At 41.0% G+C, this 27,751-nt stretch overlaps 1 protein-coding gene across 1 annotated transcript in view; it reads left to right on the top strand.

Annotated features, from left to right (window-relative positions):
* The window catches only part of kcnq5a (potassium voltage-gated channel, KQT-like subfamily, member 5a), a 100,270-nt gene that overhangs the window by 65,152 nt on the left and 7,367 nt on the right, over nt 1-27,751 (top strand). Inside the window, exons 2-10 of the mRNA XM_073482098.1 lie at nt 5,647-5,737; nt 8,824-8,950; nt 9,640-9,815; nt 10,829-10,954; nt 13,345-13,455; nt 13,570-13,665; nt 16,611-16,699; nt 23,793-24,034; nt 25,464-25,572. Coding sequence (XP_073338199.1) covers nt 5,647-5,737; nt 8,824-8,950; nt 9,640-9,815; nt 10,829-10,954; nt 13,345-13,455; nt 13,570-13,665; nt 16,611-16,699; nt 23,793-24,034; nt 25,464-25,572 — 1,167 coding nt within the window. The remainder of the gene's footprint in view (nt 1-5,646; nt 5,738-8,823; nt 8,951-9,639; nt 9,816-10,828; nt 10,955-13,344; nt 13,456-13,569; nt 13,666-16,610; nt 16,700-23,792; nt 24,035-25,463; nt 25,573-27,751) is intronic.

Raw genomic sequence — 27,751 nt, 5'->3', positions numbered from 1 at the left:
TGCTCCTGATCTCCTTCAGGAGACATTTAAGTCTCATGCTTGAAGTGTGATTTATTCATGCAGACTGATTCCATTAATTTTTCCATTTCCACTAGATGTGCTAATACCTCTGCCAAGGAGGTTATGTTTTGTCCGTTTGTTTGTTGGTTGGTTGGCTTGTCAGCACAAAAATTACACAAAAACTACTGAACAGATTTCCACGAATCTTGGATGGAGGATGTGTCTCGGCCGAGGATAGACTCTGTTAACTTTTGGTGTGGATCCAGGAAGTCTCTCTGACTGAGACAGAGCATTTTCTGACATTTCCATGAATTTCTCAGAGAATAATGTATCTTCACTTATATTACATCTTGTGTATTTATGTGTCTGGTATCTATTAGTGAGAACAATTTGATGCAGATCCAAATAAAAAGTACAGGTCTAGCGGATTTAAGGCTTGATTGAATTAAATGGGACTGTTGGGCCTTGGCGGAGGTATGCATTCTACTGTGAGTGCCACCCTATTCATAAAGCATCTGCCTTAAATGGTAAACGTTTGGATGTGCATGACTTCTATGCATTGTTTCCACTGTATAGATACAACTGTTCCACCTCAGCCAAGCATTATATTTATTATATGATGTTATCTTTTTTTTTTTTTCAACTTTTCTTCAAATTACGACGTTTCAACTTAATTTGCTAACTAGCAACACAAGCTCTGACATTCAGATGAGATTTGTGGACGCTATCAATTGTAGGATCATGCACCTTCAAAATCAAAGGATTATTTGACAAAGAAGCAAATTTTGACACATCTTCACTAATTTGTTAAATGACAGCCTGGTGAATGGAGCAGGTAAAGCAGGTAGATTAGTTTGGTTATAGTTCGAGAAAGAGTACTATTTAAAATTATGAGAAGTCGTGACATGAACTACTCTTATTTCTAATCAAATTCCTTGTATGGAAAACCTACTTGGTAATAAATTAGATTATAACTCTGACTGTATGTGTCTCATCCGTGCTGTTTGCAGTTTAAGACATCATCCTCGCACTAAAACCATCTTGTGAGCCTGGGCTACAAATCTCCAGACACCTGATTACGCAAACGCACGCAACCACCTCTTCTCCTTGGGCTTTTCAGACGTCTTCGTCAGCTCATGGAGGAGCAGAGCAGGTTTTTGGCTGTATATGGTTTTGTCTGTGGGTCCTCAGGTCATTCATCAGCATTAAGTCAGAGGCAGTTTGTCTCTGCCACATGCACCAAAGCGGGCACTCTCTTACACCTGCATCTCGTCCAGGGTCCGCTGAGGACGTCAAGCACCAATAATACCAGATGGTGGTTTGACAGCCTGACGACAGAGCGGGCCAACACTCAGCTGAGATATTTAATAAAGGGAATTAACTGGCATTTAAGAGCGGAGCGTCCAAGGCAAATGTTCTCAATGGAGTGAACTCACATCCTCAGTGCCAGTGAGGAATAATGACTGCTGTTTACAGGTAGTAAACCTCTGTAAACTGCTTATAAGCACATTATTAATGATTGCTTAGTATCAAGAAGTAGGCGGCCTTCTGTTTTATTGTTGTTTTTACAACTTAATGCACTTGGGAACACCCAAAAAATCACAAATATTACATTTCTGCTCCAAAAAGCAGAAGTTTCAAGATCGATTTTCCACCTTCCAGGGAAATAATAGTTACCTTGCTTCCGATCCACACCCCGAACGCAAACGTGTCACTGCACATTAACTTCCTCTGGCATGACCACACAGATTTCAGTATAGGCAATGCACCTCCGAGTGACTGATCAAGTGGCTAATTCATATAGAGACTAATCAATGTGACAGCGTTATTGATCACATGTGTCATCGTGCTCCCATAATTCAATAGCAGCTACTCAACTGATGATGAATCACTTCATCATCAGTTGATGTACGTGAAGGAAAAGATGCAGTGCGCCTGAGTGCATAAAGTGATATTGATAACATGCTGATTTAATGTATCAAAATGTGTACATCTTATCAATTTAACTGAAAAACCGTGTGTGCATGTTAACTGATTTCAAAGCATAATAGCTGAAGTTGAAATCAATAATATCTGATGACAGAAACCACAGATCCAATGCCTGTCCACCACTGGTCAAGGACCATCTGATCTCCTCTGTATGAGGCTGTATGTGGAAGAACATGTCGTGAGCGTGATTGCCGGCTGTGTGGTCACCATCAAAGAAACATCGTGCCTGTGTTCTCTTAATCCAATTTGCAGACGCCATTCAAGCTATACATTCATCTTCCAAACAATGGACCTATTTTTCCAGAGGCCGTGGTCAAGGTCTGTGAACACATGAATGATGCTCTATTCTTTTCATTGTCCATATTAAGGCGTAGAGTATTCAGACCGGTTTGTGTTCGAGTTCTGCAGAGTGAATAGAGAAGTTTCACAAAGGTGGACGTTTTTGTTTTCAATCTCAGACCTTAAGCAGAAGGTGCTTGACCTCACAGCTGTACTGTAGATACAGTACACTGTACACATGAGGCTTTTATGTTTCAATCTGTAAGGATGTTATTTGAAAAGTCAGGAAAAATTCAGTTTTCTATGAAATGTCGTGTTCTGCTTTCAGAAATATGGACTCAGTGCTTTTGTTCCATTTCTTGAAGTGTTCAAAGTACATTTTTTCTTAAGTTTTTCTTTTTAGCCTGTCTCCAAGTACACCGCACTGACAACACCTGTTATCTGTAAGATCCATGAACTCTGCTTCGTTCTTGAGAAGTTAAAACCTTTATTTCCATGGCAGGAAATAGTTTGAACAGCACTTTTTACAGTTGCAATGCTGACTGCAAATCCTGAACTTAACTACACTTGAAATTCAACTATGGCAGTATGAATGCTTTTCAGAAAACACATACACACCAAAAAATAACGTAGTCTGATCAGTTCCAGTCAGACTTTCATTTGAAGGTCATTAGTTCTTATTGGAGCATGGATACCTGGCCCAGCTCGTCAGGTTTGGGGGGAAAAAAATTGAGATGATGTCGGGTCAGATCGGTTTATACCTGACCTGCATGGACACACTCGAAGGTGGGCTGACAAGTCGGCAACCTTTATATTTTTTTTAAAAATGAGGAAAGCAGCACACGCTTTCAGATAGAAACGGCCTACAAGCAGTTCTGATGAAGTGTTCTGAAGCCTTTAACAAGAAGATTTGAGAGAGAAAACAGATGTTTGAGCAGAGAAAAAGATACAACCACAAGTTGAAACAGTATTTTTTCCCCTATAAGGGTAGTGGAGGCAGGCTGTTAATGGTCACGCTTCCTTCAGTTGCACTCGCTGCTTACCTGCACTTACTTGCCTGTACGTTGTCCTCCATTTTTTCTTTATATCTCAAAATTAATTACGTGCACGGACTGGAGCAGCAATAATTCGATAAGTTGAACAGACGAACCTATACCTAAACCAGTGTTTGCTTCAAGAAAAACTGAACAAAAGTTGAGCTTGACAGTTCATTCTTGACGTTGCAGTGGACAAAAAGGTCTCAACACAAGGTCCACTTACTCATTTGTTCCAGATATAAGGAAAGATTTGAGGCTGTTCGTAAGGAAGATCAGTGGTTACTCACACACAAACCAACACACAAACCTCACAACCACAAATCTGCTGTCTGTCTGTCTGTCTGTCTGTCTATATGACCATAAAGAGCTATTAGAGAAGAAGCCAGTATCAGATGCAGATGTGGGCTAGACGTTGGGAGCCATTAGCCCTCCACTATTCTCACACACATATGCACACACACCTTTCTTTCCATTTTCTCCGTGGGTCCCATGGAATATAAATGGCGGCATCAATCATAGAGGAGAGCCCGGAGAGAAAAAGGTGATGGTGAAGGAGTCCAGAGAGAGCGAGAGAGGTGAACTGGAGCAGAGACAGAGAGGGCTGGGTAGAGGGAAGGTAGAGTGAGAAACAAAGAGCATAAAAGATTAAAGCGAAAAAGTAAGTCAGAGAGAGGTCTGTAGAGGAGACGGGAACATATTCTGTACACAGACAACACTCCAAGATCTGTAGAGACGAGAAAAACTGTAAATATCAGAAAGACAGATGGCACTTTTAGAAAAAAAATGTTTGAGAGAGAAGAGCAGGCTGAGGCTGCTAGCCAGTGCATATGTTGCCTGGAAGCTGCCTTATGAATTTTAATTTGTATCTGCTCATTAACCAAGTTACCATATGACTTGCAAGAGACTGGGTGGTTTCCTTGAAGGCAGCGGAGGAGGGTATTTTAGGTCAGTCAGGCAATTAGGAGGGCTGCGATTGAACCTGGCAAAATAAAGACTGATGCAGATGTTTTTATATCAGTGTTATCACAGCTCTAAACGTCCACTTTGATCCTGATAAGAGTTTCAGTATTACGAGAAGCATCGCGCCTCACAACCGCAAATTTGTGTTAATGACGAATTTGGCAGAATGATGCTTCAGCCTGTGTGCAGCTCGGTGAAAGTTATAGTTTTGGTTGAACGTTTCCAGGTTTTAGGATATTGGCTCTGACATGTTTTCATCCGGATAATGCGGATTTTGTTTGTTGGACTTGGAGCTGTGAAAAATTAGAGTAACACTAATGTGTTTTCCCTCATTTCCTCAGTAGAAAGAAGCTCGGGTGAAAAAATGTTAATGACACAAACATTTTTCCCAGAAATACACGTTGCTCATGATTTTTCAGTCAAACTTTTCAAAGATGTGAGCACAAAAATTGAAGCTCCATTCACCTGTTTATGTTCACTGATATCTGTAAAACCTGGACTAAAGCTTTCACAATGTCAGATTTGACACGATTATCATGGCCCAAAGAATTCACAATAACAATATTTTTGTGATATCTGCAAACAAATTCATCTTTAATTTGAATCACTCTGTCTTCTCTCTTTTTGGTAAACAAATTTCACTCAAAATACAAGTATGAATGATCATCTGTCTGACTTATGGTGATGAAGGTGATTTCCTGTTGAGGGGCGTAGCCACAGATGTGCGTAATGCCAGCCGCTCTGACGCTGTTGGAGAACCTCGATGATAAAACAGCTGTTAATGACGAGGGTTGCAGCAGGCGCACGTATCGATATGCAAACAAACGTTTAAGATGTTCAATTCTACATCCATTTATGGAGTGAAATGAAGCTTGTGCACTGACTGTATGTAAAGTGAGAAAAGTTCTCAGGGAGAAGATGCCGACAACATCAGATCAATGTGCACTTGGGGCCAGCAGTGCTGCCGAAGAAACCTGCAGACTGCCACTTTAATGGAATTAATCTTCTCTCTTTTAGTTTTAAGTGAATAATTGGACTACAGAAGTACCCAAACACACACGCTCATACAAACAAACCACCACCATAGCCTGCAGCTCTGTCTCAGCTCCTCGCTCAGGTGGTGATACTTTAACATAATAAAGCTTTAAACAGTGTTTAAAGCTTTAAAAAGTGGTCCGAATGACGCTCGGAACAGTTTATGTAGCCTGGCATCGGAGAAATAATCACATCTTGTAGCTCACTCAGGTTCACTTCCAGCAATTTTCTCCTTGTGTGTGTGTAAATGTCTGTGAGAACTAATGAGACAAATCCTGTTATTCAGCAATCAGTTGTTATTTATTATGCTTACCTGATTTGTGTGTGTGTTGTTTTGTGTCCACAGGTTCATCCTGGTGTTTGGATGTTTGGTTCTCTCTGTGTTTTCCACCATCCCCGCTCACCAGGAATTCTCCTCGCACTGCCTGCTCATCCTGGTAGGACTCACACAAACACACACATGCACGCATGCACACACACACACACACACACACACACACACACACACACAAACACATTCAAACAAGCGTGTTCAATCAGGAGGTGTCTCCCAGGGAGAGCTTATCGAGTTTGTATTATTCTACACTGATGAATTATGAGGGTGCCACATGGTTAAATTAACATTACTGAGTGTGTGTGTGTGTGTGTGTGTGTGTGTGTGCGTGTGTGTGTGTGTGTGTGTGTGAATGATGCTCGTGTCCGTATTAGAACTGCTGATCGTGCGTTCTCAGCACTTTGGTGAACTGTAATGAACGGTCCCTTGTTACTCACAATCAGAAACACGGTTGCAATTCAATTTAAGTTAACAATCTGTGCCTCAGATGTAATTAAGCAGAATATCATCACTCAGAGCAGGTTAGGGGAAGAAAACGGTGCAGCACAAATAAACTGGAAGCAGGTGTGGGACAAGCAGCAACGCATCCTACTCAAGTAGAATCACTGTTCATGTGCAGTGAAGAGTGGAGACAGCGCAAGGTCAGGTTAGGGTGAGGAAAAGGTCATGTTTTGGCTTAAAATACCTGTTTTGGTCGCACACAAACATCGCCTGAGGTCTTGTCAAAATCACCTGGTTCTGTTGCAACAAAGACTGCTGCTAATCTACCGACGTCCCATCAGAAACTTCCCGTTCTCAACGATTAACACATCAGTGAAATCAGATTGCTGGAGAATTTGTGGTGAGACAAAGGCAAACAATACACTTATTTTCTTCTTCTGTTCAGATTTAAAATCATTTTTCTCGTCTGTTATAACGAGTATTATAGACGTATGTGATATGAAAAACACATTCAACCCTAAATATATCATTCTTTGAAAGTCAACGCCAGAGCTGACGTAGGAAACAGACCAGTGCCTTTACAGAATACTCAGAATTGCAGCGATGAAACAAATAACCAGGAGTTGGCCAAAACCCACCAGTCCATCAGTTCAAAGATGGAAAAAACCCATACAGGAAATATCAGAAGTGGAGAGAATAACTCGTACAGTTAGAAAAAAGGACACAGAGCACAAAAGACGTTGGGTTAAGTGGTTGAGATATGAGACCATGAACTAATTTATGATAACACTCATACACAAAACATTCGTACACCTAAACAAAAAAAAGGGGGAAATTAATATTAATATAGGCAAATTCAGTGTACACATTTAAAGGAGGAGACAAACAGAAACACATTTAATTATTTACACACACCCACACAAACACATACATTTTACATAGGTCTTTCTAGTTACCTTGACAACGTTTAATTAACAGGGTTCTTCGTTAATCCATACAAAGACATGAATGAAAACATGGTAACGCATTTTCAAATACGCAGAATCACACATGTACTATAAGTGTGGCCATGTATAGATATATATATATATATATATATATATATATATATATATATATATATATATATATATATATATATATATATATATATATATAGTTTTTGATTATTTTTTGTTTTTGTTGTTTTTATGTCTCGCTTTGTTTTGTCCATTTGTGCTTCTTGTATCACTGGGTGTATAAAATATGAACGAAAAGAAGAATGCATGTAAACACAGAAGATACCTTATAGCTGTACTGAAACAAGAACTATAAAAATATACAAAAATGTACGGTTTTCATTGCCATGAACACATTGTCCTGAGGTCTCCTTAAAAATTCATCGCCTCTGCCTCCTAATATGAAAGTCGAGCATAAATATATAATGTGAACATGATGTGACAGTTTGTAGAAATGTCAGTTTAGTGCATTGTGGGGGTGGGAATCACAAAGTAACTCACGCTATGATACGATTCAAATTAAGTTCACAAAAGTTTACCATAAGTAGTTATAAAGTAGTGACTCTGGTAAGTCACAGGACTCTGTTTAGAGCACCTGCCCGCTTGATATTTGGCCCAAGTGTATCGGAAAATCCATCTTTTGTCCAGATTTTGAGATATCAGTCTCTGAATTTCTTGATTAAAAATTTAAAGTAGCGGATGAAGCCTTTATCTGATCTCAATCTGGCAAAAGTTGGAAAGGAAGCGATGACACACAGGATTGATGAGCTGCTGTAATCAATGCCCTCTGGACAGCAGCAGACTACTCACCGCTCTGACGTGTGTGGAGCTGCGTGTTGTTATTTTGCAGCAGCCTGGTATCATCTGCACATGATTTATTCGAGGCAAACAGTGCGGACAGCCGTGCGTAATGGCACCGCTCCAATCAGAGGCTGCAGATTTATCCACATATCTGTCCTGCTGCCTTCAGATGGCTGCAGAAATTTAACAAGCTGAAGGGAAAAGCTTTGATTCAGTAGAAAGCAGCTGCGGACAACAGATACTGTAAGAATCACTCATGAAATACCAACAAATTGAGCGTCCCAGTAGCTCAACTGATTCATTACTGCAACACTGCAAGCCATCTTCTCCCATTTCTCGTTGTAGCGTCCAGGCTAGCTGTTTCCCCCTCTGTTTCTAATCGGTCTGAGCTAACTGGCTGCTGGCTGTAGCTTCATAATTAACAGACGGACATTCATCAACCTCCTCACGTAGCCTAACTCCTGGCAATAAAGTGATTAAGCGATTAAGCTCAAAATGTTGAACTATTCCTCTAAAGGAAAGTTTCATTATTTTAAGACTTATTGTGATTAATGTCTCTGGGTTAGCTCAGGTTAGCCTTTCTCACAAGAGACATCTTAAACTGTCCCAGCAGGAAAAGCACAAGTGTAACTAATAACAGTAACGATGGCTCTGTTCCACTGAAGTGTCACCGTGAGCCAGCCTGCATAATGAGACGGGCCTGGAAATGGCACAACTAAATGGAATACAGCCATTATTAATGTTATTAAACACACCTGTGCTTATAAAAGACTTATAGAGCTGAAAACACTGAAAAAATGCAGTAATGATAGTACATATGTGCTGTAAGTACCTTGACTCTTCGCCGTGAGTACCTTTACTGCTTGTGCCGCTGCATTTGTCCCATTTTAAAGGTTAAAGTATGTGTGTTTTCCACGTGTCTGTGTGTGTCTGTGCATGTGTCCTGCAGGAGTTTGTGATGATTGTAGTGTTTGGTCTGGAGTACATCATCAGGATATGGAGTGCTGGCTGCTGCTGCCGCTACCGAGGCTGGCAGGGACGCCTCCGCTTCGCCAGGAAACCGTTCTGTGTCATAGGTAGGTCTGCGTCTGTCACTGTGAGTGTGTGTGTAAGTGTGTCACACTATCAGACAAAACTCATGAAACCGTGGTGTCTTTTGAATAAGATGACTGTCCATGTCATACATGTGTCATCGCACCAAGATTGGATGTCTGGGCAAAAAATAAGGACATTTTGAAAAAGTCAAAATGAAACCTCAAAATCTTACCTAAGTGTATTTCTTTAACTTTGTGTCAAAATATCTCAGTACACTCAATATAAAGCACGAGCACCTAGTAACTAACATTTCAGGTTTAATATTTCCCAGGCAATATCATATCACACACACCTGAGTCAACAATTGTGCTACATCTCGCAAGTTTTTGAAATCTTCAGTGTCCGCTCGATGTAACCAGCAACAAATGAGCATGAAAACAATTTCAGAGGAAAGCGGTTCTCTGTCTTCCTTTACTCCAGAATAAAGGAAGTCAGTCTGCTGGGAAACACAAGGGGAGAAAAAGTGGAGCAATTCATGGTTGTAGACAGAATGACAGACGACTTATAGAGACAGAAAAGGAAACAAACAGCTTGTCGTGAATCAATAGTTGTTTTAAAGGTGATGGATGGACGAGTGGTTGGACCTAAAGGAAAGTGAGTCAACAGCCGCTCCTGTTATTAATATTGTGGAACCTGTGTGACCTTTCATTTCCCCTCTTTAACTCCCCAGACATCATTGTACTCATCGCCTCGGTTGCAGTGGTTTCAGCCGGTAGCCAAGGTAACATCTTCGCCACGTCTGCACTGCGTAGCCTTCGTTTCCTTCAGATCTTGCGCATGGTGCGCATGGACCGCAGGGGAGGGACCTGGAAGCTGCTGGGATCTGTAGTCTATGCACACAGTAAGGTAAGACATTAAGAAGTGTTTCATCACATCTGGATTTATATTTCTGATGCTTCAGATGTTTAAAGGAATGATCAGACAGCGCTGTTGTGTTTCTGCACTTCACCTTATATTGATCACCTGTCAATCAATCAGTGTCAGTGTGGAGTTTTTTAACATTACCTTGGATATCACTACTTGTGCTTACTGCCCCGTTCTTCTGTTGTGTATTCCAGACTACTGTTGCACAAGGAGATGTACTACTACTAATAATAATTATAATAATGTCTTCGAACGATATTGCTGTGCTGCAGATCTTTTAAAAAATAGAGTGACAAGTTAAAAATGTTTGCTGGAAAATATAGACTCTGTGTACAACACAGCAAATGTCATGAACTGTAAGTCTAGTGATCGATTGGTATCATCTCTTTTTTTGTTGCTGTTGTTTTTTCATTTTATTTTGTGAAAATGTCAGTGTTGAAGAGGCTTGAGCGGTCAATGATAATAATTGTGATGGAAAATAGAAGACAAACTAGATGTGCAAAATATTTGTAATTAGTGCAGGCAAATGTATCGAATGTGGTGACTTAATGAGCAAATATGGATGTACTTTAATGAAATATGTGCAACATAACATGTCATTAGATGTACAGTACACTCTTGCTTCCCTGTGCTCTAACTATGTGGCCATTATTTGCTCTATATGCCTCTCCACTGTGCCAGTTATGTTATATGATGGCCATTTATCTTGCCTGTATAGTGATTGATTTTGTGCTGAATACTCGAGGCGAGGAAAATTAGCCATTAGGCCCCATGTGTCACATTTACGTCACTGTAAATAATGACGTCTTTTCTCTGTTACTGTAACGTTGGTAAGACAGAAACTAATTGTACCTTTTAAAGGGAGCGCGGCATTCAATACATGAGATTTTTTTCTTTTCCAAATGCACATTTATATTAATGAAATATAATCATTATGTGTGTTTGTGTGTGTGTGTGTGTGTGTGTGTGTGTGTGTGTGTGTGTGTGTGTTGTAGGAGCTGGTGACTGCGTGGTATATTGGCTTCCTGGTGCTGATCTTCTCCTCCTTCTTGGTCTATCTGGTGGAGAAAGAATTCAACAAGGACTTCGCCACCTATGCCGACGCTCTGTGGTGGGGCACGGTGAGCACACGCACGGATACGCTTGAGCAACACCTTCAGGCCTTTTTAACAACCTTTAAAATATCACACTGTGCTGTGTGGTGTTTTGAAAGTCAGATTTTGTCGAAGGTTAATGATTTCATGCAATTTGTTGTTGGTTTTTCTGACTTGTTGCTGAAATCATAAAATGTGTTTTGGATAAGTTTTCCTCTTTTAATCTAAAACAAAGGCAGCAGCAAAACTGGAGTTACAGGCTGTATTTATGGTGATATATTTCCATTTATAGTCTCCGTGTGACCTAAATTATACCCGCAATACAGAGACCAACAGGAAAGGCCTTTGGAGTCACACTTGGCTGGATGTGCTGCACTGTTTCCTCCTATATCTAAAACCCATTATACCTTGAGAACGTGGAGACACACAACGCACAAACGAGAAATGGCCAAATCAATAAATTCAATTTTCTCCTGCTGCCAGGTGAGACCGGTCTGTCAGGGTTGTGTGAATGACACTCAGAGACACTCTGTTAACATGCGCTGTGGCCTTGGAACTGTTTTGTGATATTTATAAAAAAAAACTTTTCAAGATGTTTCAGGCATCACAAAAAGCTGATTGTGTTTGTCCTCGTTTTTATTTGATTTGACAATATAACGTCCTCAAACCAGCAGAAACGCCATTCAACAGAATCAAGAGTTCTATTCATGTATTTAAACCACATTCGCCAAAAGCCTCTCGATGCTTTTGAAACATCGGTGTAATAGCTCGATAAATGTAGCACCAGTGAGAAAACCTGACTCATTCATCATGGCCGTGGCATCCACAAGGTCGCCAAGCTGGTTATCCAGTTTTGTTTCAGCGTGAACTTGGAAATTGATCAAGGATAACAAACTAATTAAAAAATCCATTGTGGCTTAATGGAATGTTTTAGTTAATGAAAAGAAACATCAGACTTCACTTGTGTAGTGGCTCTTTCCTTTTGTTAACACCTCACTTTTTTTCCACTCGAGTCAAGCAATTTGTGTGAGAATAAAAAAATCTATTTTCTGAATGCAGCCTGAGGCCACGGACAGCTGCGAGATATTCACCCAGCTTGTGACAAAAAGCTCTAAAGCTGTGCATGAATTAAAGTTTAAAAAAACAAGACCCAGGATGAGTCAGTGCACCAAAGTACACTTATTTTATGTGCATTTTAAGAATATAAAGAAGGCAGCATGCTTATATTGCTCTATCAGTACTATCAAGCTCACCATATTTACATGTTTATTTTTGTCTTAATGCAATGCAGCATATTTCATTGATGTCAAAGTAACAGTCGTGCAACACTACAGCTGTCAGTGATGACACAACTGTCCAAAATCACAATTTACTGCTCTCTATAATCTGTTGAGAGTCTATTGTAAAGAACCACACCATCACAATGTTTGCTTACTGTAACTTTCACGTAGAAAACCCCTGCATCACACAGCTGGAATACATTTTAGTTTCCTTTTTTTTGATATTTCAAACCATCCTATTCATCTAAAATGAACGTTTGACAACAACATTTTCACCTAACATTAGGTTGGACACCTATTTTGCCTGTTGGGCCAAAAACTAAAGATGATGACAGCTTGAGTTTTCTTGCTTTCGAGTAAATTTGATGTTTCAAAGCAAAACAGTACCGAAAACAAGAACAGCAGGAAAGTCGGATAGGTCGGACCTGTGATTGAAGTGTGATAGACGTGTGACTTGAACATCCTGTACTGTCGGTAGACTTGTGTCTGATCAGACAACATGCTGACCAGACCATGATCTGACCCAAATGAGCTTGTTTTTCTCAATTCTCACTTCTCCTGTTTATTCTCATTTCCTCAGTGTCTGTCTCCAAATGCACTTACTCATCCATTGTCTCTGGACAGATTATACCCTCACCCTGGAGAGAAACACCCTACAAACAACACACACTGACACTTCTTTGGCACTTACTTGCAAAGGCTTTAATAAAATACTCAAAGACAACTTGTTTCACAATCTTTATTTCAGATTTCCACAACAGATGACCATAAATGTTAGTCACGACTCAAAATGAAAACAGAAGTTAAAAAACAGTTTGCAGATTTAACTGACGCAAATCGAGTTTTGGAGTTGGAGAGGTGGACTCTGTGTTTACGTCATTGATGCTTGGTACTCAAACACAGTCACAGCTGACAGACAGTGTAATGTGAAGTTGCTTACCATCACCATCTTGTTGCTGCTGTTTACATCCACCCAGACGCAAACTTTCATTTTGTTCACTTTAAACCTTGAGTCATCTACCGAGTAGTAACTGTTGTCACAGTGATTTGGTCAGTAGGGGGCGTAGTGGATGAGTGAGCGAGGGCCAGATGTCAGACAAAGCTCTGATTCCTGATTGTTGATCTCTGACCCTTCAGATCACCCTCACGACCATCGGCTACGGTGACAAGACCCCACAGACGTGGACGGGACGGTTATTATCAGCCGGTTTTGCTCTGCTGGGGATCTCCTTCTTCGCCCTGCCTGCTGTAAGTCAAACCGTTCCCAACACCCCGACAGATTGCATTTATGTTGTCACAGTGCCTCAAAGTTAAGGCTAATGTCTTTTGGGGAATTTTAAAACTCAGTGTTTCTGCTTGTAGGGCATCCTGGGGTCAGGCTTTGCCCTGAAAGTGCAGGAGCAGCACCGACAGAAGCACTTCGAGAAGAGGAGGAACCCAGCTGCCAGCCTCATCCAGGTAGAGACGCACACACACACAGTGAGCAATAAACACACTTCAACGCCTCAAGATTTTTTTGGGCAGCAGCTGAGGATTAGTGTGAAAACAGAAACTGTCTTTCCTTTTATGTACAACTTTTCACATGTGTGTGTCTGTGTGTGCACTTCATGTCTGTGTTTACTGTCTCTAAGCTGTTCACTGTGTGTCGCTTTGTCTGTATAAAAGTGTGTGTTTTGTCTCTTGGGAATATGTTGAAATGTGTGTATGGGTGATGTACCTCTCCTCCTATCAGAGTGAAGGTGTTTCATTAAGTATTTAATATTAGAGTGTATGTGGTGTGTGTGTGTGTGTGTGTGTGTGTGTGTGTGTGTGTGTGTGTGTGTGTGTGTGTGTGTGTGTGTATATCTCCCTCTCTGGGCTGTCAGGGTGTGTAGCTGATGATGACTAACGGTGTGTGAGGCGCGCTGTCGTCTCTCAGGTCCAACAGCAACACACACTGCTGGGATTTATGAGCCGTTTCCATGGCGATCATTCCCTGGGCAGACGCTCCTCCAAACCGTCACTCATTGTAATAGACAGGACCAGCTGCATTACTTTGTAATGAGCAATAAATATCTGCTGTGGACTGTGTGTGTGTGTGTGTGTGTGTGTGTGTATACCCTGAACTGTCTGTGATTGTATGTGTGTGTTACTCTATGAATATGTCTTTCTGAGAGTGTCTTCGTGTGTGTGTGTGTGTTCTGTCTACCTTCCAGGACATTAAAAACAGTCCTGACACCTACGTTTAGATTTAGGTTTATTTTTCCATCAAGTAAAGTGGCAGATATGGAATTAATTTTTATCCTTTAAAGTTCTATACATGACATTTACTGCCACTAGAAGTCGCACAAGAGCTCCAGCATCCCAGATAAAAAGTATAAGAGCGGTCTGTAGAGTGCATACCTCCACCAAGGAACAAGAGTCCACTTCTGCTCTCACTCAAAGATACCAGCCACCCGCTTTTTTTCCATCAACATCCATCGCATTATTGTTGCTTACAAAAGAAGCCAAGAATTGTCAAAGCTACTTCGCTCAATTTTGACCTATAAACCTTAGTGACGGACATGTATGCATTATAATATGGGGGTTTATTAGAGAAGACGGTATGCGCGCATCCACTTTTGTTTCACTTTCAAATGGTAAAGTGGGGATTTGCGTGTCGGGATATCGCTGCATCCCAGATCTCAGTGTAAAACCTGGGAGATATTTCAATTATTTAGATGAATAATTAATAATTTTAAATCTCGCTGTGTCTGTCCTCCCTGTTACCAATATTTTTTTATGGTTGACAAAGACCAGTTGGAGCTCAATAGATCCTAAATAACCCACTAAGGGAGCAATTAATCCTCTGTGTGTTGATCTTGTTTCTGTTTCATTGGCTTTGTGTCAAGCACCTGGTCACTGTCTGTTGTCTGCCAAGCTCATAACATTTTCCTCAACAGGTAAAAGGAAACTTGGACGCAGCTTTGATGTGTTAAATTTGTGGATGACATTACTACATTGTCTGTCACTTCACTCCCCCATCTCTACGCCAGCTCTCCCTGCTTCAAACCACTGTGTGTTGTGTGCGTCTCCTTCTGTGTGCAGGACGGGATATTACCACTGTCTTCAAGCCTCAGCAGCTGGTCAAATTCAAAATTTCACCTGCTGCAATAACTATTTAGTTTTAGTGTTTTCAAGATTGAATCTCCAAATGACTTTAAAGCGGTCCCGGGAGAGGCATAACAATCAGCAGCCAAAACTGACCAGCGTTTGGCAGGTGGCCGGTGTTAATTTCCCACCCTGACTGTGTAAAGTGTTATTATAAAGGCTTTCCAGTCATGTCACAAATCTCATAACCACACCTGGCGCCGTTGAGGAGGTTCACTCGGCGGCAAGTAAATACTGATTTTAGATGTAAAGAAAACAACCTGAACAGCTGATACATCAGTTTCTAAATGAGGGTTACTGTTAAACACAAATTATACATTCTGCATCTGTGCGACATAGAGCCCAAAATGTACGACTGTGCAGACTGTAAAAGCAGACTAACTGTGACTCAGTGTGACTATTTTTGAACTATATCCAGCCATTAACTGATCTTTAGCTGCAGTAGAGTCAAAACACACTGAAGCTGCTCTGAGCTAAACTTCAAATGACGTTAGATAACTGGATCAGCAAGTCCATTAAGCAAAGCAAACGAACATGAAAATAAGCTCATAGATGTTGTATTTGCCAAATCTAACCCGCCCATCACAGCCGTTATTTAACTTGCAAAAAAGTAATTGAAATGTCGACTGGTTTGGTTTTAAAATGTTGCCTGTGATGGTTGCACATTTGAATATATTCCTAATAGCAGGAAGGCCTTCAAACGTTTAGTCAAAATAAGTTGTGATTGCCTTTCAAATCAACCCACATGAGTGTTATCTGATATGACACCTGCATCTTCAGGATCCCATCAATTGCCACAGCCTTCCCAAACCAACCATGGCAGTAAAAAAAAGACAAAATAGGTTCAGTCTGCCACCACCATGACTAAGTGTTGGTGGGGTTTGGGCACAAAAACTAGACCCAACACACTGCCTTTCAGTTGCTTTTATTATCTGGACACTATGGGTGACTGAGTAACTTAAGTACCACCAATATATTGCACCGCCCCCCTTTTTCTAGCTCCTATCCCCCATCGCCTCATTTGGAGTCAACAAAGCTGTTTCTGTAGAAACTCCTCATGGCCTTACCGAGGACCTCCAACATGGCTGCCAGCTGGTTACATGCCCTAAAACTTGCCCTGTGTTTGCACATATTCACACATATCTCAATCCCTTTTTCCTCACCACATTTGTGCCATTGCCCTCTTGTGTCCCGTTTGTGTGTTTGTTTGTTTGTGTTTGTTTACTCGTGAATGTATGTGTGTCCTGTCCGTCTCTGCTCCCTCCCCCACCCAGGCGGCTTGGCGTCTGTACTCCACCGACGGTGCTCGTCCCTACCTCAGAGCCACCTGGCACCACTATCAAAGCGCCCTTCCCCCCTTCAGGCATGTATCCCCACCACCTCCACCTCCACCTCCACCACCACCACCTCCGTCATTGCCCCCCCACCTCCCTCCGACAGTCCCCAACCACGATGCATCAACACTACCCAAAAAAACTAATCAGCTTTTTCTTTTTTTCCCTCCTCACCTTCCTTTTTCTCACTTCCTACCCAACTTATACGTTCCTCCCTCATCCCTTATTTCCTCCCACACTTTACTTTGTTAATTGTTTCATTTTTTCATTATTTTATTTTATCCTGTCGACTCTGCACGTAGTGTGTCTGGCGTAGTTATGCTGCTGATGAACACTCGGTTTCCATTGCTACCTGGAAGCCTCATTTGAAGGCGTTGCATACCTGCAGCCCCGCCAAGTAGGTAACAACTTACAGACTTACAAACATGGCCGCTGCTGCTCAGCCCTTCTCCTCATCACTTCCCCCCTCAGCTGGTGTCTGCTCGTCTCCATCGGTGCTGCTTCAACTCTTATTTTTCCACTGACTCATTGTTATGCAGCATTGCGACCATTCCTTCATAAGCGTAACCCTTCTTTTCCCCCCCAATCTGGGATGGTTTGCTCAGCATGCATGATCTGTAACACCCTTCAGACAGTTAAATGGCACATTTGGAAGTTTCTGAGGTATTCTATTCATTCAGTTTCATAAATGTTTATTGATGAATATCTATAATTATAAACGTTTAAGACTCATAATAATAACTGAAGGAGCAATTTGCAAGATAGCGGATTGTTGAGTCACTCAGGTCATCAAATACTGACGCTTTGGGTTGGTGGTCAGCATCCCTAGTTCCCCCAACTAGGGATGCTGACGGTGCTGCAGCACACCCTTAAAACGAGACGTTATAAAAACCATCAATTGAGAAGAGTGATGAAGAATCACAGCAGAGACAGAGAGAGAGAGAGCGCTCGTGTGGACGATTGACAAAGAGGGAGCGTGAGAATATGAACAGAAAAGTCCACAGGATATAAAAACTTTATTTCATCATGAAGTCTAAAGCTGCTCTACAGTCCTGTGGTTTGTAAATCAGGTGTATAAAGTATGCAGACTGGAGTCTCTGTTCGCAGCGCCTAACAGGAAGATCCACGTTATATCCGCCCCTCTCCTTTTATGAAACATCTGTGTCCTCATTGCGCTGCATTATTATATGAGGCTGTTTATTCCAGCATTAATGTGCATCCTTGGTGATCCGATCACAAGGGGACAAGTTGTCGCTTCACACCTGGCATCAGGCGTCTCTACATGAGTGACCAGCTGTGATCGGATTTCACTTCCCCCTTCTAAATGAATAAACATGTACATTACTGGAACAAACAGACGCTATCTTTGGTACACGAAGGGGAAAAAAAGTAACATGATATATTCCGAATTAAGAAGAAGGCCCAAATAATTAAGAATTTGTCAGAGGCAGTGTTTCAAAAAGTTTTTAAAGTTTCTCAAAACTCAACAACTCACAAAATTGAGCGATTTCATAATGGAGTCTGGGGAGTTTCTCCCCCACTTCATCTGTTTCTCTCCCTCCTCATCTCCTTGCTGTAGTATGTTGTTGTTCAAGTGTCAAATTTTTGGAAATTGACAAGTTATTTTGGTGTTAAAACTAATAGAAAATCATTCATGTCGCACACTGATTTACAATGATGTCACCTGAGCCCTCAACACCCCCAAATGTAACTGACAGCACCCCTGGTGGCCGGCCCGACCTAACAGTCAAAAGCCTCAGTATTTGACAACCTGGGAATGAGATTCAACCATCACGTATCTTTCTCCAGAATTGCTTTTTGTACCTTGAATCTTTGAAGATTTGTATCTGGCGCTGACTTTTATTAAAATGAGTTCTCTGGTTCACTCACACTTGTGTTGTCCTACATATTTGGAGCGTTAACAATGAAGCAGGATCTCAAACACACATGTTCACACTCAATTTCGACTCTTACCTTTCCGATCTGAACGCTTAACCCTGACTGTGCATGGTCATACTGTAGCTTGCATGTGCTTGTAAATGACTAACCCCCTTGAACTCTTTCATTTTGTTTCCTTTTGGCTTGATGCCTCCCATATCCATTAGCCTAAACATCTGTATAATGCTATTTTAACCTACTGGAATACTGATTTCTCTCCCTTTGTCTCCTCCTCTTTATCCCACTAACCCCTGAAGGAAAGAGCAGGGCGAGACTACTTACAGGTTTGTATGACTCTCAGCTGAAGACACAAACACATGCACTCAACATATGATCCAATTAATGATATGCCTCTTGTTTTACACTGATCTCATCTTGGTTTTTTTTTTATTTGTTCAGTCTTTTTGTTTAATTCACCATTTGATGACAGATTTACATATTGTATCCAAAGAATAATTTATCTCTTCCTTAGTTATTTGCTTCCTGACATTTACGAGGTAATAGCTGATGGTTTGTGAATCAATTGATGATTGTGATTGCCACCGAAGGGGTTGAACTTATAATTAGTTTGTTTTGTTTTGTTGCTTGGCTTATTGACTGCAGATGTGTGGCGAGAAATGAGCAATATTGGTTCTCTGCAGTGCCATGATACAAATTACAGTTTGTGCAATAAGACGGTTGATGTGTTCTGATAAAAAGGAAACCGGAGGTGTTAGTTCAACATTTATTTGCCATTTGAGTTGCACAGGAAATAACGGGTAGCTGATACATCCTCTCAAGTGCTCTGCTGAAGTACAGTTATCGATCAGGTAAACTAAGAGTATCCGGCAATAAAGCAGAACAAGAGCTACGTTTAAATGATCTCTTGCAGTACAATACGCTGGCTTTCTTTCTCACTTTTCCAACTTTTTCTTCACTTCTCCATCTCTGATTTTGTCTCTTTTCACTTCTGCACTTGACTCTCAGGCAGAGAAGGGTGATGGGCTTTTTTTTTGTCCTTGTTCAGTGTGTGTGTATGCATGCACACACGCCTTCAAGACAGGAGTCTGTACCATGTCTGTACCATGACGCACTTTTTCCATTGGGATGGTATTTATATAACTCATCAAACAGAAGTCTAGGAGAGACAGAGCGAAGTTGCAAAAGGGGGAGGAAAGGGGAGGGGAGATAGGGGATTTCAGAGAGAGAGGGGAGGAAGACAGAGTGAGATTTGTGAGTTTAATTATGCTAGTATAGTTTTTACAGTGCAGAGCTTCTTTGGAAACATTCAGGGCCGTATATTGAGCCAGCAGCTTCTGAGGCATTTAAACAGAAGACAGCCACACACACACACACACACACACACACACACACACACACACACACACACACATAAAGAATAAGTTTATTCTCTGAGTCAAACACACAAACAAACATGCTCCTCATCCTTAAACAAAACAACATTTAATTAGGCTTTGTTGCATCCATGACAACATTCATCCCCCCAGAAAACCCTCTGATTAAAGGCCTGCGTTTAATTAGGCTTTCCTTTCTTAGCAACTTTTTGTTACACAAAGTCCAATTTGCCCTCGTGAAATCCTAATTATGCACTCTTTTACGACACCGTTTCTTCTCTGCATGTACTCCTCCGCCAAGAGAACACACAACCCTGTGTGTTATTAGTGGTTTTACAGGCTGCTTGGCGGCGGTAGGTGCCGTGGTAAACGGGGTGGTGGTTTTCGCTTAAGCAGACTTGTAAACACCAGCAGTAGTAAACATTAGGCGCACCACAAACTGCTGCAGCGGACATCATGCTGAGCGTAAGTGTGCTGGATATTGGAAGTGAGAGGCAGTATGAAATAAAAGATGATGGGGGTTAATGTGGAGTTTATGTGTAGGCAGGTGTGTTAGTAATACCTCCTTGTACGGTTTAATGCAGCTCCAGGATATTAATAACCTGCAGTAATATAAGCTCAATATGAGCAAAGATAAAAACATGATTCATTCTTGTTCTCTTGCTACTTTAAACCTGGACACTGGTTCAGGTTGGTTTACCTTCCACGACACATCCCTGTTCACCCATCCCCCCCTCCTCTGAAATATGCCCCCTGCCTTTCTCTGTGTGTTTACTCATCAGCACTGACAACAGAAGATGTCTCCTCTCCTTCCTCTTTTAATCTCCTTCCTCCTTTATCTCTGTCTTCTCCATTCCCTCCTACATCCGTCGCTCCCTCCTTCGCTCTAGTAAGGGTCTAAGTAATAGGAGGCTCTTCAGAAGGTATTCTCGGAAATATAGGAGGTACCTGCAGTCCTACCCAGCATCCTCTCTGCCCTGCCCTTAGCCCAATAACCTGTGGGAATGACTGACTAATAGCATGGAGGAAAACAAGTAAAAATAAAAGTTAACTTCCTTTTTGCCTCCCTCCTCAATCGCTTTTATCCCATGAAGGACCTTGTCTGAGACGACTTCTGCTGCCTGCTGCCTGTCGAATGCAAAGACTTTGTTATCGTGTTACAAATTAAAGGGGAATTTTTATTGTGAAATTAGACATAAACATATCATCAACAGGTTTATCCAATAAAAGTCACAGTGAACAAATTGCATGTTGAGCCCTTGTTAAATGGATAAGCATCATGCATGTTGCTTGCCATTTTTTATGATTTAAAATTCCTAAGAGAAAGTCAAGTTTTGGAAAACGATCTACTTTCTCAGCAAGAGAGCTCGATAAATCACTCAGATTAAATAGTGAAGAGACAAGATCCAACTTCCCCTTCGTTTTGTTTTTAGTCCTCATGTGCCAACTTAAAATGTCCCAATCCAATTTATGAACTGTTAAGAGTCCAGTCACATGGGAATTTTTTGTTTAATTCACATTCTTCACAAAAACCATCAATTTCTAGACTCTTGAGGCAGCAGGTTGTTTCTTTTAAGGATATTTTTAAAGCTAGTCTCACCAGTAGTAAAAGATAAAATAGCCCAATGAAAATTCAGTTAAAAGGAATCAAAATAAAATGAGTAATTTGTGTGGCTGGACCTGGTTTACCTCAAATTATAGTCATTTTACAGGTTTAAGTAATAAAAGGGCTCTGTGGAACTTCTGTGTTGTGCTAATGTTAGCTACCGTGCACTCGAGAGCGAGCATAAGGTCTCATCCTTTGGACTGTCGTGGAAAATCTGAGTCCTTCACAAAGAAATCCACAGTCCAGCAGCATTAAACAGCTAAAGGAAATTGTCCACAGGCTTGTAGAGGCGACTGAGAGAGTCTCATTAACATATGGTCGATAAAAAGGTGATTAATACTTGTACATTGCTACAAATCGTTACGTAGAGCCCCTTTAGGCTGCTTCTTGTTTCACTGCATGCTCTGTGCACTACTGCTTCACATCCCTTTTCAGTCATTTTTATCCATTAGAGGTAGAAAGAATGGTAATGAAGGTATAATTAAAGACATAATATGTGTTTGTTTCAGGATTGATGGGAAGTGTACAAGATGCAGCAGATTTAGAACAGAAAATGGCTACCACTGCATTACACGCTAATAGCATTTAGTTCTTCCCACGAGCATTGGTAAAATGTATTGTCATGTCCTGTGCAGGCAGTGGTTCTCAACTATTTCAAGTCACGACCCCTCGGAAAAATCAGGTTGGTGTTCACAACCCCCCTAGAAGTGGTACTTTTAACTCACAACTTCCTGAAAGTAACAGTGGTGTGTGTGTCCAATCAGAAATCACACACACACACACACATTGACTCTCACAAACACACTTTTGAATATTATTTTAAGGGTAAATTAAATCACTGGCACAGGCAATGTCACGTAGAAACTATTCCCCCGGTCTAAAATATGTTTTTTTATTTTTTCCTCCACAACTGTCTGGCGACCCATGGAGATTAGCTCGGGACCCCCATGTTGAGAACCATGAAACCATGTTCCTATAAGTTTGGGAAAGCAAGGAAAATATTGCAAAGGTTTGGGGAAAGCAAATTAATTGAAAATAAAACATACCTTCCCAAAGTCTTTAAAGGTTTTGGAACGTGCAAGCTTCTGTTAAAGTGATTAAAACTGATTAAAATACTGAAATGTAGTTGCAGTCTGGAAAAAAATGTGAATTGTGGCATGGAAACCCTGCATCTCTCTTTCTCCCTCTCTCTCTCATTGGTCTGCTGCATTGCATGCTGGTCTATTCCGCCTTAGCAACGTAATAGTTTACAGCAGCGAGGGAGAACTTTCTGCACCCCCACCAACATCATGTGGATAGATGGGGTTTAGTTTGTTTGTTCTTCTCCATTTTTTATAAGGTGGCTGATGTTATGTGTTATTTAATTATTGAAACGGTCAAAAATCAAATGATAGAGGAAGACAAGTATTGATAATAATACAATTATTTGTATTATTTTGTCAGGTAAATACATCAAAATATGGTGTCATTACAGTGAACAATTGAGACCAAAACTGTGGTTGCCTCTTTCATTGGATTAAATAATAAACATTAACATGCTGTAAGTGATTTACCGTCACAGTCTTTGGGAGATTTTGCTCTTTCTGCTCAGAAGTCAGTGTGTAAAGAACTTTGACATTTACCCAAAAAACTCTAACCATGGAAAACACTGTGTTGAGTCTGTTCGAGGCTTCTCTCAATAATGGTCTCATTTGTTTAAGGTAGTCTCAGAATGAATGTGGTGATGATGTATTAATGATACCCTGCATCACATATCACCTTTAGAAATCTCATTAACTCTGTTTTGAAAAGCGAGTACAGGAACAGATTATCAGGCGATCGGGTGAGGACTGCAGCACTTGAGGGTTTGTTTTGGTGGCTCGGTGGTTCAGTCTGGCTTTGTTCTGGTGTTCTGGGCATGTCAGTTGGATGGATGATGTTTGGGCTGAAGGAAAAGACAGAACGCTGCCCTGTGTCTGCGCCCTGAACTCTTCTCACTCTCTGAGGGGAAATATGTGTTGACAGCATCCCTTTTTTCTCTCTTTCCTTGTGTCTGTGTGTCTCTTTATCAACCCCGACCTCTGCCACTCACTCTCTTTCTCCATCGACTCCATCTCTAACTCACTCTGCTTAACTTCATCTTTTCCCTCCTTGGACTATCACCTCCATCACTCTTGCTCCCTCTATCTCCCCTATCCTAAATCTTTCTCTCCTCCACCCCCTCCTCTCTGCCTCCTTCTCCTATCTTCCCTCCCCTCCCTGCAGTCAGAAGTTGAGTTTTAAGGAGAGGGTCCGGATGGCGAGTCCTCGTGGTCAGAGCATGAAGAGCAGGCAGACGTCCATCAACGACCGCCAACGCTGTTCCCCTGGCAACGAGGTGGTGGGAGGCCCCGAGCTGATGGGCGGGAGCCCGGCCAAAGTGCAGAAGAGCTGGAGCTTCAACGATCGCACCCGGTTCAGGCCGTCGCTGAGGCTGAAGAGTCAGACTCGCACTGCTGTCCCAGATGGTGAGCCGTACAGTGTCCATCTTACTGTAAATGACATCTGTCAAACCCTCTTCAGCACAGTATGTCTTTTTATACGGTATATTTAGAGCAGCTTTATTTAATCTCTTCAACCTCAGTGAACTGCCAGTGGGCCAGACATCACCAATAATAATGTGCAGACAATCTTTGTTCAAATACACAAAAATTAAGGTTGTGTTGTGCCAGAGATGCTACAGTTTCCAAAGAGATTATATGCCAAATATTTCAGGCTGAAATTTGACAACAGAAAAGTGAATATAATTCAATGAAGTGACCGAGAAAACACGACAGATATACAAATATCGTCCAAAGTCAGAGAACCATTATCAAAGAAACAACAAGAATTCCTAAAAACATTTAGAAGAACTACAAAGGTTTAAAGCTCCTGACAACTTGGTTTCAAATCTCGACTGTTATGCTTTGGCCTTAAATACTGAGAGTTAGATATGCAACACTCAGTTTAGATAGTTTTAGATTTAGTTTAAACCCTTCTGTATTATTTATTTAGGTTATGCCACAAAAACTTGGTTAGGGTTAGGATAGATCATGTTTTAGATTAAAATAAAAATGTTTTTTTCTCCACAAGCATTCTCTTTCAAGGTCTCCTTGAAAATATAAGATATCCAGTATATATATATATATATATATATATATATATATATATATATATATATATATATATATATATATATATATATATTGTCTCAATGCTCTAGACATACATCCTCTGTGTCTAGAGCGTGAATATCATACATTTATGTTTTCTTATTCAAGTGGATATATTGCAATTTTTGAATTTTCTTCACAGAATTGAATTACACACTTCGTTAAAACCTTTATGTACTTTAAATCTCAATCCAACTTTCTGCACAAAGGACAATTAATTTATTGTTATGACCTAAAATAGTGTGTATTTATACAGCATGTTTTATCTCACATTTCCCAGAAATTCCTTCACTAACTGTTTTAATAGCACTTCTGCTTCTCCTCTTATTCCCCTGTATCATTTATTTGAACTGAGTTAATAACCGCCTATATGCATTATATTATTATTCACTCTCTTTATATCTTTTCCCTGCGCTTCGCTCTTCTTTTACCTCTTAAATCTGTGTCTGCGTTTCCGTCTGTGTCTCCCACTCTCGTGATTATTGGCACTATTAAGGATATATATATACCCTCTTCTTTCACCTTACATAGCTGAGCTGGCAAAACGCTGCCCATTCCTACAGATCCCATCCAAGCCGGGCATAAATTTACACCTCCTCAAAGCCAAAATAGTATCAGTTTGAAAAAAAATGAAAAAACTCCTGTCAAGACCCGCTATGCAGAGAGTGTTTTATGAGTTGTAAGACTGGAAATGATTTTGCACGGAGCTACATTTATTGATGAAACGGCGGTCTGTCTCTCTTAGTGGATGCGGGCATGACCACAGAGGATTCCTTTGATGAGAGAGGCTGCCACTGCGACGTTACAGTGGAGGATCTATCAGCTGCCCTCAAGGCCGTCATCAGAGCTGTCAGGTGAGATCCTGCTGCTGTTACACTTCACATTGCAGGCCTTTCAGCTGATGCTCTTATCTAAAACATCTATGAATCATGAAAATCCTTGAAATGTTTGCGTTGTTGAGAGTTTGATGCAGAGATTGATCTGTTGTCATGTCTGTGTGGTGAATATCAAGCTGCTGCCAACCCAGGTTAGCTCAACTTAGCTTAAGGGTTAGGGTTTGGGGGCAGAAACGGCTGCCAGACTATTTCTTGTTCAAGAGAAGTGACTATCTGAAGCCTCAGCAGGGTGTTTGGCAACCTCACAGTTATGTTCAAATTCTAGGAAGTTACTGCACCCAGCTAAGAAATAATTTGGCACATGTCGTAACCCAAACCTTTAAACCCACTGTTACACTTTGGTTTAAACAGATTTAACAAATGAGACATAACATGATAATTAGTGTTAGTGATGTGTGTATTTTGTTACCTTTGGACAAAGCCAGGCCAGCTGTTTCCAATCTTTACGCTAACCTAACCTTTTTAACTTTCAAGACGTTTTACAGGCACAAGAACCTATGAAACAACAAAAAAACAAAAAAAAAAACAAATGAAAAAGCATAATATGTTTCCTTTAAGTCCTTCCTCCTCTCCTGATATGTCTCTGATTAGCTATCCATCATCTACCTGTTGGTTCTGAAACCCTGCAAGGTTGTCGGTTTGTTGCAATACAAAATCTGTTTTGTGTCCGGTCAGTAGTGCCACTGAAGCCCTCCTGCTTTTCTGATTGGCTGTGTTATTCATTTACATATATTTTGCAGCTTATTGGACCAGGCTTAAAGGGCTTCTTATTGATTAGTCATTGATTAGAATGTTCATTCATTCCACAGCGAAAGCTCGCTGAACTTAAGAACCATCCGTGGTGGTGATCGATCGGTGATTGACCTGCCTCCTCCTCTTATGATCGGCTAGCTGGTGATGGGATACGTAATATAATCTTTTCTGTAGCTGAGCTCATGTTGAAGTCAGATCACGGTTCCTTGCTATATTGATCGACTGGCCCCCTGTCGTTCTTTACAGGCTGTTTATGATCTGTGTGTATTGATTGGAAAGTTCATGAATGATTTATGTCTTGGTGAAAAAAAGAGAGAGGCAATAAGCTGCTGTATACCTGTAGTTACATTATGGTTGTTGAATATATAAACATCCTCCTTCCCCTCACAGTGCTCTAGTCTCTCGGGAGGGAATTGAATCCATAATATAACACATATAACAACACAAACCCCTTTCCTTTTTCCCTCCACTGTACATGTAAATCTAGATGTGAAAAACATACATGCACCCCTGAGTGCAGGGGTTCACATGATGTTTGGTTCCCTCAGGCAAAGCTTTTTTTAATGTGCTTCTCTGTTTTTTTTCTTCTGTTTTTGCTGCTGCTGGGTTTGAGGGTCTCTCTGCAGGGTGTGTGTGTATGTGTGTGTTTCAGCAGGCCCTGCTCTCTTACACTGGCACCGACCCCCTATGAGCGCATGTTTATCCAACCGGCGCCAACTGATTCTCTCAGTCCGCCGCTTCTTCTCACCCTCTTCATATTCTTCATCATTAAAATGGACATTTTCACTCCATAAAGCAGGGTTATGTTTTATATAGAATATGACAGGTTGCTGAGATAATTGACTTATGTGTGTAGTTGCTTTAATTTTTTGCAGGATAATGAGGAGGTTCTAGTGGTCAGAAAGGAGGTTCTAGTGGTTACTGAAGAAGTTCTAGTGGTCACTGAAGAAGTTCTAGTGGTCATTGAAGAGGTTCTAGTGGTCAGATAGAAGGTTCTAGTGGTCACTGAAGAAGTATTAGTGGTCATGAAGGATATTCTAGTGGTAACTAAAAAGGTTCTAGTGGTCATGGAGGAGGTTCAAGTGGTCACTGAGGAGGTTCTAGTGGTCACGAAGGAGGTTCTAGTGTCATTTATGAGGTTCTAGTGGTCACTGAAGAGATTCTAGTGGTTATGAAGAAGTTTTTAGGGGTCATTAAGAAGATTCTAGCAGTTGTTAATGAGGTTCTGGTGGTTGTTAATGAGGTTCTAGCAGTCACTGAGGAGGTTCCAGTGGTCAGATAGGAGTTCCTAGCGGTTACTGAGGAGGTTCTAGTGGACACTGAAAAGATTCTAGTGATTATTGAAGTTGTTCTAGCGATCAGATTGGAGTTTCTAGAGATCACT

Source organism: Pagrus major, chromosome 15 (genome assembly GCF_040436345.1).
Source record: "Pagrus major chromosome 15, Pma_NU_1.0".
Lineage (NCBI taxonomy): Eukaryota > Metazoa > Chordata > Actinopteri > Spariformes > Sparidae > Pagrus > Pagrus major.
The sequence above is the reverse complement of the archived record's forward strand: the minus strand, read 5'-3'. Positions and strand labels throughout refer to the sequence as shown.